At 40.6% G+C, this 12,902-nt stretch overlaps 1 protein-coding gene across 2 annotated transcripts in view; it reads right to left on the reverse strand.

The window, feature by feature from the left end:
- Positions 1-12,902, reverse strand: part of nr5a2 (nuclear receptor subfamily 5, group A, member 2) — a 76,985-nt gene that overhangs the window by 48,319 nt on the left and 15,764 nt on the right. For both annotated transcript variants that reach the window (XM_059340585.1, XM_059340586.1), the window contains exon 4: positions 11,367-12,073. In XM_059340585.1, the coding sequence (XP_059196568.1) occupies positions 11,367-12,073 (707 nt within the window). The remainder of the gene's footprint in view (positions 1-11,366; positions 12,074-12,902) is intronic.

The following is a 12,902-nucleotide window of genomic DNA, read 5'->3' on the forward strand; positions in this document are numbered from 1 at the left end:
CCTATTGAGACGTATGTTTCACCTATGGGACCTGTGGGAGCAGTGCCACATGCTTTCAGTGCCTTTCAACAGGAGGAACACACTCAGCGGTGCAACCTGTGGCCTTCCAGGTACAGAACAGCCTCTGCTGTGTTTGATGTCTGCTTTTTTTTTTCACTGACCGCAACTGTTTCTTTAAAACAGATCCAAAATCGACTTTTTCCATTTTGTATTGGTAGCATTGAAAAAGAAAAATCAGGAGGGGCGTTTTACAGTATTTATGAAAAAGAAAGACTGATGTCTTGCGCAATGGTCAATAATTTATGAATGAAAAGAGGCCTTTGTGAAACCCACCACCCTCTGCCTCCCCCCGTACACCCCACCTCCCCAAGCTCCTTCCCAGTGCTACTGATCAAACAGATATTGTTACCACTAAAATAGCAACTTAAAAAAACACACAGGCGGCCATAAGACCGGCCTGCAGCCTGGGAGAAAGACTGACAGCCGAGGGGAGGGGGAGAAGTAGGCTAGAAGAAAGAAAGAAAGAAAGAATTAAAGAAACCAAGATGGGGAAAAAGAAAAAAGAAACTAAATTGCGTGAAAATTCTCCTAAATAAAACACCAAAATATTGTACAGGAGCAACATGAGTGTGTGTTCGGGGGGGACAATACTGTATGTGTGCATGTGTGTGTTGGGGTGGTGGCGGTGGGGGGGCGTGTCATCTATCACTGGACAAATGCTAGGCTGCGGGGGGTGTTGGTGGAAGCGGGGGTGATGGGGGGTTGGGGGGCAGGGTGGGGGGGTCTGTCGGCCAGAATGGTGCTGCTCCTCAAATGAAATAATATATCTTTGAAAGCCTACGCCCCGCACCAGGCCCCGGGCCCATATATCAAGCCCAAGAGCGTCTGGTGGATCCGCTCCAGGCCCATTAACCTTCCACCTGTTCCCCCCTTCCACCCCCCCCCCCCCCCCCTCCCCCCCCAACCTACCGGTCCTCTTTTCACCCCCCCACACCCTCCCCTGTTGTCCTTCACCATGCCCCCTCTCCTCCTCCTCCTCCTCTTGCCCTTGGTCGTTGCCTCTCGCAGCCCCTTGTTCATCTTCCCATTTAACCCCCCTCCACCTTCCTCTCTTCCTCATTTCCCTCTTTCTGTCCTTCTCTGGCTGTCCTTCATTATCTCCTTCTCGTTTTCTCTCTCTCTCTTTCTCTGTCTCTCACAGTCAACTCTTTTTTTCTCCCTCTCTTTGCTGAGATATCTCTCTCTGTCTCTAACTCCATCTCTGTCTCTGTCCTCTCTTTCTCTCATGGTCACTTTCTCACTTTAAGTCATTCTCTCAGTTTCTCTTTCTCTCTCTGCCACTCAGTTTTAATCTCATGTCTTCACTCTTCTCTCTTGCTTTACTTCTTCCGTAAGTCATTTAAACTCCCCTGTCTCCTTTCTTACATCCCTCTTTCTCTCTCCATCCTTCTATACACCTTCATCCTTCCCAAATAAGGTAAAACAAGCATGCTATGGGGTGTGTGTGTGTGTGTGTGTGTGTGTGTGTGTTGGGGGGTGCAGCACACTGCAGAATAATTCAAATGCAATGGACCAGGGACACAGTTACAAATCTTTGCCAACTGCGTGCGGCCGCCAACCCCATCACGCTTGCAGTTTGTCAGAATTGGGGTGTCGGGGGGGGAGGTTGTTGTGGGGGGATCGTTGACCTCTATGACAAGACAGACATTGCAGCCTGAGGCTCTGAATCTATGTGTGTGTGTGTGTGTGTGTGTGTGTGTGTGGAAGGTGGTATAGATATACCACTTCCCAGGGTTCACAGATCACGACTAAAACGGCTTATTAATTTCCACTCTGTTATGGGGTGTGAAGAAAAAAAAAGAAAAGGTGCAATCAGCGGTCATGGCAGGGCGGGAGCAATACACCCCCCCTCTCTCCAACACACACACAAACATGCACACACACACTTGGTTGCACCTTGAAAATTAAACTGCTCCTGGATAGGTCATGTTGTCATGGTGTGTGTGTGTGTGTGTGTGTGTGTGTGTTCTTGTATTTCCTACATAGTGAGGACCACAACGCATCTTTTAACCAACAGAGTGAGGACATTTTTCCGAAGTGAGGACATTTCGGCCGGTCCTCACTTCTTTAAAGGCTTTTTTGAGATTTACGACTTTGTTTTAAAGGTTAAAGGTTACATGATAATGATAATTAACTGAAACTGTATTGTGTGGTTACAAAACTAACTAAAATTATAGTGAAACTAAATTTGAAAACAAAAATTCACAACAAAATTAAAACTAAAACTAACGAAAATTTCAAAACTATTATAACCTTGCATGGGAATTCACTGTTCCAATGAGGGTCCTCACAAAGATGGAAGTACAAGAATGTGTGTGTGTGTGTGTGTGTGTGTGTGTGTATGTGTGTGTGTGTGTAAAGAGGATAACTAAGACTGTAAAAGAAGACCCTCCAGTCTGAACTGGGCAGGCGGGTGGTGTAAGTATAATTTCACCAAAGTAAATTCATGTAATATTTATGGATGTAGATAGAAGGGAGGTGAGGAGGGGGTGAAATTATGCAGCAGGGCAGAGTGGGGCGCATCAGAGGACCTTACATTATTCACTCAGGTAAATCTATAAGTGGAGAATATTCAGGTGTGAGATGTGAACATCACCCCCCCTCTTGCCGGGACCCCAGGGATATGTCATACTGCGTGATTGACTGGCATGCAGCCGCTTAGAGGAGTTGAGTAAACTGGCGGAGAAGTCTGTGCTGTAAATAATTCTACTGCTAGAAATGCTTGTCATATTTTTTTTAGGTTGTTGTGGATTTCTGTGAGTTTTTAAGATGTTTTGAAATTTGAGTTGGAAGAGAATTAATGACAAGGAGGAAGATTTTTTTTTCTTTTAGCTCATGATGTTTTGCACGGGTTTATTTATTAGTTTGGGGTTTATTATTATGACTGTTGTTTTGAAAAGTCACAAAAATGGCAAAATAAATAAAAAAGGCCAAAAGAACAGAGATAAAATAATTTTTAAATTACACATATTAAAAAGAATATATAATAATCAAAATTATTATAAGTTTGACTTTTTTTTTAATTAATACAATTATTTACTAATAACAAATTTATTGTCATTGAAAAATTTGAAAAAAATAATAAAAAATGTAAATAACTTATTTGAATTGACCTCAAATTTCTTAATATACTGGGGTTTTTTTTCATGAAAATGTCACATACAGCCAATGCCCCAGCAATGCAAGCACGGTTTGTGAGGTTGTAAGAAAATCTGTATTTTCTATTGCAATAAAATTTGATTTCGCCTTTGATCTCGTTAAGAGTAATCTCCAGTGATATAATACCTGTCTTGTTCCATGTTTCACATGCATTACCTCATCCAATTCCTGCCCTTTTGCCCTTCCTGTTGACTTTCTTTAACTCTCATCTCTCCTTCTCTTTCTGCTTTTATCTTCAGTCTTTTCTTATCCTTTTCTCATCTCCTCCTCTCCTCCATCACATCATCTTTTATATTTTTCTCCCTCACCTCTTCCTCTTTGTTATTTCCTCTCCTTTCCCTCCCTCTCCTCCACTCTCTCCACATTCCTCTTCTACTCATGCCCTCTCTCATCTCCCCTCTTTGTTTCACCTCTGTTCTCCTCGCCTGTCCTTTCCTCTCCCCGGCCATCTGTTTATCCAATATGGCCGTCCCACCTCAGCTGGGAGCTTTCCCAGGGAACAAGACTTCTAATACAGTTCCTCCTCAACTTAATGGCCCTCAGTTCTGCTTTTGCCATTCCCGCTACATGCAGAGAGACAAAACAGAAAAAAAACGAAAGAGACAGAGGAGCACAAAAACCTGTCTGGATCCCCCCAAAAATCTGTCCCTGGATAACTAAAATAAACAGTGAAGCCACATTTCAAAACGTCACGGCTATTTTCCTCTCTGCTCCATTTTTATCAGGTGGACGGACTAAATATATGTATAAAGTTACAGATTCTAAACAACATGTCATCTCTTATTACTGTGAAGTAAAAACTTAGGAATAAGGGTCTTTGAAATGTTGTCATGTGCGTCTCAAACTGTGCCGATTTGTTGAGGCTTAACTGAGGCTTTTTGCAAGTATTGTATCTTAATGTCCCTGCCCAGAGACTTATATTGCAAACAACGTTGCTGTTTTGAGCCGCAATTATTTCCAGACGGTTGAAACATTTTTGTTGCATCTGCGATGCACCTGCAATTTGCTTTCTTTTGAATTTTGTCAGTTGGTTTATAAAGCTTCCATCAGTGTTTTCAGGCCTCATTTGTTCAATAGTTTGACACATACTGTTGACTGGCATTTGGCAGTCCTTCCAAAGCCTTTTTACTATACTTATTTATGTGAATAAGTGAGCATGCATATACCAATGTGGATCCAAAAAAAGGTTTCTTTCTACATATTCACAGCATCAGTGTTAGTGTCAGGGCCTCAGAATGGAGAAGCAAAGTTTTCTTTCTTTTTAATGCTGTTTGAATACTTGCTTTGTGGTAAAAGATCAAGGCTGTATGTGGAAATGCATCAAGTGACTCTGTAAACTGCATGTCCATTATGTACATGTCTGATTAAATCCAACAAGATCATCTCTTTTCTGTGGTAAGATGCTACCTGGGTAGTTATAGTACAAAGGGATAAAAAAGAAATAATATTTATGAGAAAATAACCCTGAAAGATGAAAGTATAGCATATCTGAGGGTTTATTTTCTTTTTACTGTTATATAGTGGAAATGTAGCCTTAATACATTAGATTACTCAAAAGTCTTTTCCGACAGGGTCATTTCCGTTACTTCATTACCTTCTGTGTGTTGTGTGTTGACAAGGCACACAAAAGTGCTCGCTGTCCTGTCCCAACACCAGACACATCCTTTTTATTAAAGGGTGTAGAGAGGAAGAGGGGGTGGGGTGGTTTGGTGAAAAGGGAGTAGAGTTAGGAAGGTAAGATATAAACACATGAATCATCAATAGTCCCGATTGCCCTGCTAAATTCTCCCTCTCATTGTGTTTGTGGTGGGAGTCAGGCCAGCCATCCCAACGCTGGAACAATGGAGGAGAGGGTAGCAGTGGACCAGCCACTGTATGACTCACCCTACACACACACACACACACACACACACACAGTGTGAATAAACATGCAAACATCTCATATTCAGCACAAACAGGAACATTAGAAGATGTGTTTACAGTTTACAAGAAGAAATTATGGTTATTTATTTATATTTATCTTTTTTAAATCCAGAGGTGCAAGTATTAAGTCAACCAGTCACTCAAACTATTAGTTATAATCTAATCCTAATTAGATTTTTTTTTTAACTAGTCAATTTATTTGATTTTATGTTGTTTGCAGGATTTTTTCACTAAGCTCAGTATTTTTCTATTTCTCCTTCAGTCAGAGAAAATCTTACAATTCTACAAAAACCTTCAGAAAAGTGACATTTTCCTTCCTGTTTTACATTTTTAAGTTAAAAACAAAACAAAAAACCTCCCAAAACACAGCATCCTTCCAGCAGTAAAAAACATCAATAGATAAACTGCTACATGGGACGTTTAGCATCACCACTTGCAACATTTATGCAGGAAGTCAAGACCAACCGTTGCCTGTAGCTGCTTTAAAGGCTTTTTTTTGTGGATTAGTCCTTTAACACAGAAAGTTGCCTGGTTGGCGGCTGGCAGCAGAGTGGGCAGAGGGGTTCATAGCAGGACAGGAGAGGAGAGGATGGGGAGGGGAGGGGAGGGGTGGCAGAGTACCAGCCCTGTGCTCACAAATGTCACTGAGAGACAAACACAAGTGTTTCCCCCCTTAGAACACACTCAAATACTGCTATGCACACATATATGCTGGATGAAGCGCTTTTACCCAGCATGAGACTCGCTTTGTTTTAGTTGTTTTTGCTTGTTTTGTTTTTATGGTTGGTCTGTCCTGCCATGTACAGCACTTTGTATCAGCTAACGCTGTCTTAAAGGGCTCTATAAATAAAGTTGATTTGATTTGATTTGATAATATACTTTCAGTATACAAACAATGAAACACATTCACACATGTAGGAATACCCCAATACCTGCTGATGAATGTGTATCTGTAAACTGACATTTTAAAATGAAGATGTTCCCATTGGTATAATAAAGACATATAATCTGAACAAAAACAACCATCTGAAAAATGTAAATTGTTAAAAAAAATAGGTTTAGGCCAAATAATTTGGAGTACCTTTTAAATTAAATCAAAACACTTTGCATTGTTTTTGTGAGGAAATAAATAGCTGTTATAAACCACCCAAATTCAAAAAAAGAATAAAAAGAACCTAAATTGTCAGTAAGACAGTTACTCAATATATGAACCAATTTACATAAATCTGGATCTTTAACTGCATTAATATATTGGAAAACATCCTCAAACTCTGGGATTAGGAACTCATATCTTAATTCTCTGCTGAATAGACTTAGCAGGCACAATGAAAAAAAAAGGCCAATGTGCAAGTGCAAACATATCTAGACAGACATAAACCCAGACACGCACCTGTCTTCAGTGCGCATAAAATGTTATTGAAATAACGACAAGAGATCGTGACCACAACCATGCCAAAACCTTCCCTCATAACGCCAATATGTCTCTGATTTCAAAACCAGAGCAGCAGACCTGACTTTCTCTAATTGTCGATGTGTTAAACCAATCAAAACTGGGTTAAGTTGACGGTAAGAGCCCACCCCAATTTCCCAGATCCAAGGTGTTAGAAATAAACGTCGCTCACGTCATGCCTCATTCCCAGAAAGAGGGGGGAGAGAGACAGTGCGCCGCATTGGGAAAGAATGGGGAGAGCTCTTTAGAAGGTACTCCTAATGGCTAAATATTTATGAGTCCCGTGACCGAGGCCAACTTATGGAAACTAAATCTTTAAACACTTTTTTTGGCAGACGCCTCGCACACACCCTCCCAGCTTGGCTTTATTTCCAGAGAAATTCTTTTGTTCTTACAGAGCTAATAATAGTGAGAGGGACTGTGCGTTATGTGTGAGCGGTGTCTGTGTCTTAATGTGGGTATGTGTGTGTGAGAGAGAGAAATGAAAGTGTATTTATAGCTTCCTACAGCACCACACTACTCCTGTGACAAACTTTTAATTCTACTCTGCTTCCTGTCTCTCTGCTCCTAGGCTCGACCTCACATCTAATAGGCAGATCTATATACACAGCAGATGTCGAAGGTCAGGTGGATTCATCTTAAATTAAACTAGCAATCATAAGTTAAAACAATGGCACACACACTGTTTGTATTTGGTAGATTTATCTAAATCACCAGACAGTGAGACAAGTGTATACAGTTTTAGCATCAAAGGAAATCCCCTATAATATTGACAATGTTAGTCATGCTGGAGCGGTACAAGACCATGAGCTGGCATGAACCCACACACACACACACACACACACACACAAATGTATGTATATTCACAGGGAGATAAAGTGGAAAGGGAACAGGACCTGTGGTTGTTTTTTTTTTTGTATGGGACTGCTGGAGCAAAGACATAAAATTCAGCAGCTGAACAGAATAGCAACACATTTACACACATGAAGACACTGCACAGCACACACACACACTGCAATTATGATTAATAAACAAATAAAAGCCTTAAAGCTCAGCTGAAAAAAACCTTTTAAGCCAACAATTTTTGGGAAATGTTTTAAAACCAAAAGTGTATGAAAACTACATATCCAACATATCCACCATCCTTGTGAAAATGTGTTCAGCATCAGTTTGGCAAGCTCACTTATTCTCCTCACCATCACCAACACTAAGGCTACATCCACACCAATACTTTATCATTTTAAAGCACATACGTGTTGGTCCCTAGTGTGTTGGTGAGTGAAGGAGAGAAACCACAGCTTTACCTCGACATCAGATTGCACTGTGAAGTCTGTGTCACTGCAGCTGATTGGACTAGAGTCTGTAGTGTGTCAGAAGGAGGAATAAAATAAATAATCTGGTGGATATAACGTTATATTTTCCAGGAGTTGCAAAGCTCTGGAGCTTGTGTCGAAAGGAGAAATATTCCTGTGGATGGGCAGTTTCTACAGGAGTTAACCCTGCAAAGTGTCTAATGGCCAATACAGTGAGTCCCTGTTGTATATATTGTAAATAATCACTGTTACTGAACTGCCAATATAGACACTGTTTTTGTATACTGCTTTTTGTATTTTCAGTGCTGTTTTTTGTGACACATAGCCTATTTTGTTGCTATTTACTGTTTATTTTATTGTTTTGAATGGTTTGATGGAACTATTTTTTTTTCTAATTATTGTTTATCAGCTCAGCTGTATCTCTGATTGGCACCCCTCTTCATTTAAAAATGTCACACCCAGGACACTGTAAAAAGTTTTTTTTACTCTTGTGATCAAAATGTTAATCTGAATTCTGAGTCAGTCCTGTAAATATTTTGTAGTTTTCTTATAAATAATAAAAATAGCAACTACTGACCAACCCATATCAAGCAGACTCTTATGGTTAAGTCACATCCACCCCTGGTTTAAACCACACCCAGTCCAGTTACGGATATGGATACAGATAATTGAATTTGTTGAACAGATACAAATACAAAAAATGGTGTACTCACTCATACCTACTAAGCTGCCAACCACGTGGTACAAAATAATTTCTGAAATGGTGCTAAACACTCGTTTTTGTTTTTAAACTCTAATGTGTGGATGTCCTCAGCCTTGCTCAGCACTCCTCCCAGTTTTCACTAATGAGAGACAAGCGTGAAAGGAGAATCAGTTCTGTGGGAAAAACTGTCAGAGCTGCAGCTAGCACATTATTTTTCAATTCCCCCTTGTGCGTTCGATGGCTCTTTAAAATGCTACAATGAGGGTTCACTTCAATTATCTCCCTCACTTAAGTGAAATGCGCCCCCACCTCCCCTGAACCAATGAGGCCTGAGCAACAGGAGCAGGAGAGCTTTTTTGGGGGTGCAGGAAGAGATTTCTCTTGCATTGAGCTCAGGTCATGTTCTACCTTTGTAACAGGCACCCAGCTCAATTACTATTAAGCTCCAGCAATATGGTAGTCATTAGGCGAACATAATGACATTTCATTCAGCAGCAAATCAGTGAGTGACAAACACAAGTGGCTGAGATAATTGAATTAGGACGAGGGTGTGAGAAATGGAGAGGCTTCACAGTGGAGCAAAAATGATCGTTCAAAGTTAATGGGCAAACCATACACAATTATTAGCTGTGGCCACACCTTATGGCAAGCCTGTGTGTGTGTGTACATGTATGTGTATATGTGTGTGAGGCAGTGAAGTACTGCACAGCCGAGTTGAATGCAAATACAGATCTCGAAAATGTCAATAGCGGGGACACGGCGCATGCTAAATGTCAACATGTGTTTTTCAAGGACCCTTGTCTGTGTTGTAATTGGCTCTGTTTTTAATATTACATTTATTGCATTTGTTATTTTCCCCTTTGAAAACAAAATAATATCAAATATTTGGAGGGAATTTTGCAACAGGCCCAAGCCCATAAATATGCAGCTGTGCCTTTGGCCATTTGGTGTGAAACAAACAGACAAAGGAATCAGACAACAGGAAGAAAAATAGGTGAAGCGCAGACTAATCAAACGCCTTTCATGTCGCTCCGAACATTAACCTTCATTCAGAGCAAATAAAGCTGCGAGCGCACAAACACACCACAAACTCTCCCTTGTGCTCTGTGATGAATAAGCTGGAATTAGCACATTTTTACAGTGATGAGATGGTGGACGGTTATATTGGTCAGCTGGGACTGACTGTGCTAAACATTCAGAAAAGCAATACTAAAATGTTCTTTTGTTTATAGACTTAAAAATAACATCCTAAAAATGCTTGTAAAAAATGTTCATCACAAATAAGCAAAGTTAAAGAAAATTAAAATTAAACTGAAATTAAAAGTGAGAAGCAATAGATGTTGCCATTGTGATTCTGTCCTCTGTGATATGGTCAGCGCTCTGATTTTTTTTTTTTTTTTAGCCAATATGCTAATAGGCAATATCTCTTATCATCACACAGTGTGTGCCCACTTAGATCTGAGGAATATTTCAAGGGGAGATGGGCGGTATGCAGTTCACATAAAACCCTCAGACTGGGACCCTGTTAGTATGAAAAGTGCCTGAAGCTCATAGTCAAAGTTTTCACAACCCATAGCCAAAATGTGTCACACACAGGGTAAATGTGGCTGGCTGCTGAATTTTGATCAGGCAATGGGACAGACAGCGGTGGCAGCTAGGAGCAGACCCCACTCCCCACAGCCCTGTGTACTCTGCATTAGTGTTGAGCCGGTGCATAAAAAGCAAGATTAAAGGCCTGCTGAAGATAAAGGATTGAACAGATGATGTTCATGAACTGTATAAAGTGCTGTCAATTATGGATGACAACGTGGTAAAAGATTTAGCACTGAAACAAAATGCAGGATAATTTATGAAAGACCTGCAGAGAAACTGCAAATATAATTAAAGCTTAAAGGAGCAGTGTAAAGGATTTTGGGGGGTCTATTGGTAAAAATGAAAAATAATATTCATAATTATATTTTTATTAGCCTATCACCTGAATCCAAGAAGAAGTTGTGTTTTCAATAGCATAGACTCCTAGATAGAGTCATAGAGTCCTTCATATCTAGGGAGCAAAGCACTTGCTCCCGAGAGGTTATTTTGCTTTCCTGAAGGCCACCCTAGGTTCTCCAACATGCTTTAACCCTCTAAAATCTTCGTCTATTATGTCTGTTAAAAAATCTGTTAAATACCTTCACCATGCCATGTTGGTATCAATTTTTTCAGCGTTACCCCACCTATATATCCTGATAATTAATTTTCAACTTTGACTAACTTGATCAAAATGTTGAACCCAGAAGAAAGTAAGGAAACATAAAATCTGATCTTGAAAATTATATTTCAATACACAGAATTTTAAATTTTGCAAATATGAATACAGGTTGCAAATATAACATATAACAGGTAAAATGAGGATAATATCTAGTTGAATATTTTTTACTCAATATATTTGACATTATCTCCAGTTTTACTTGGCCGAATATCATCAAAAAAAAAATCTGGCATGTAGTTTCAAGCCAGAACTTGGAGAGACTCAATGTTGCCTAATTTTTATGTCTTCACATCATGAAGAAGTAATATGCCGGTGTTTTCATGGACTCAAGAGGGTTAAAATGGAGTGGTAAGCAGAGTGGGATTACATCTGTGTTGGTTACAATGTGCAACCTTGCTGCTAGATGCAACTAAATCCTACACATGGATAGGAATAATGGCCAAAACCATAAAAATAAGGTTAAAAAATAACATTAAAAATATATTATTTTTAAATAGAAAACCCTACCTTGAGTTCACGGAAGAAGATGCTGCTTCGTGCCCACTCCACAATGGAGAAGAGTGTCTGGTCAGCCATCTTGCACATGAGGCCGAAGGTGTTGAGCTTCTCGTGTTTGCCTCGGCTGGCCTGCTCCTGCTGCAGGTAGGCCATGATCTTGGCCTGAACCTGTGGCTCATCTGGCTCACACTTGAGCAGCTCTACGATCAAGTGAGGGAAGCTGGGCGGCGAGCCTGTCTGGTAGGCATCGACGTAGGCGTAGCCCATGATGGACTCCGGCGAGCTGGTGTACGGGTCTGGGTATTCGGACTTGATGGTACGCGTGCCCTGGAAGTGTCCGTAGGCCGCCTGGTAGCCCTGCAAGCTGCCGGCATGTGGTGGCATTGTCATGCTGACCGGCGAAGTGACAAACGGGCTGCGGTCGTAGTCTGTGGGGGGCAGGGCGGTGGCGTGGTGGTGGTGGTGGTGGTGATGGCTGGCGTGGTGGCCGGGGTGGTGGCTCAGTGGAAGGCCCTTGGATGCGGCCGAGTGGATGTTCTGGATGGCTGAGGAGATGGTGAGGTCGGTGGGAACGGCTTGCATCACCTGAGTCATGGCCTCAATCTTCAGGCCGTTGGCTCGGATCAGCGCCTTCTTCTGCTGCTTGAGGGCCCGGTCACGTTTGTACATCGGGCCGAACTTGTTGCGACCGCCACGCATGCGGTCCGCTCGCACAGCTGAGGGACAGATAGAAAGAGAGATGAAAAAGGAGACAAGGAAGAAGACAATGTTAGCTCTACAGTGTGTATATCTTTTTTTAAAAATCTTTTTATTGGCATTTGTAATTAAACAAAAACCAATTACAGATTCTGTAAGTGTACACAACAACTCCCCCCTCCCCCCCACCCCACCCCGTTGTCCCATATCCTCTAAGAAAAAGGAAAATACAACAGAGAAAGTAGTGCAATAAGGAAGACAGGAAAAAAATTAAAATAAAATAATAATAATAATAATAATAATAATAATAATAATAATAATAATAATAATAATAACAATAATAATAATAATAATAATAATAATAATAAAGTAACAGCTGAATGGACTGCTAAAATAAATAAAATAAAATAAAATACAGTGTGTATATCTTTTGTCTTGAATGCAACATTCTGGACAGTGTTCAATCATGCAAGAACATGATTATTTATAACCAAGATGGTGTTTAATTCAGAATGAAAATCTTTAATGTATACAAACAATGAGTTTCCAAATCTGAAAAAAATAAAACTGTGAATAACTCTGTGACAGACCCCATTCATAAATATGGATAAAAGCATGGTGTCATGGAGGTGAACTCCTCATTTGTAACTTGTATGTAGGGCAAAGGCTTTTCCTGTGGTGATTACACTTGACATTTACCTGTTAACTCCTAAACCCCACAAGTCCAACAGATAGGCCAGTTACTCATTGACCAGAGACACAAACTCCTCTGAACCGCTCTGCTAAATGATCATTGTACAGCTGGATATCTCGGTCTACCGCTCAGGAAATGCACACCTCAGAATCTAG

This window comes from Centropristis striata, chromosome 9 (assembly GCF_030273125.1).
Source record: "Centropristis striata isolate RG_2023a ecotype Rhode Island chromosome 9, C.striata_1.0, whole genome shotgun sequence".
Lineage (NCBI taxonomy): Eukaryota > Metazoa > Chordata > Actinopteri > Perciformes > Serranidae > Centropristis > Centropristis striata.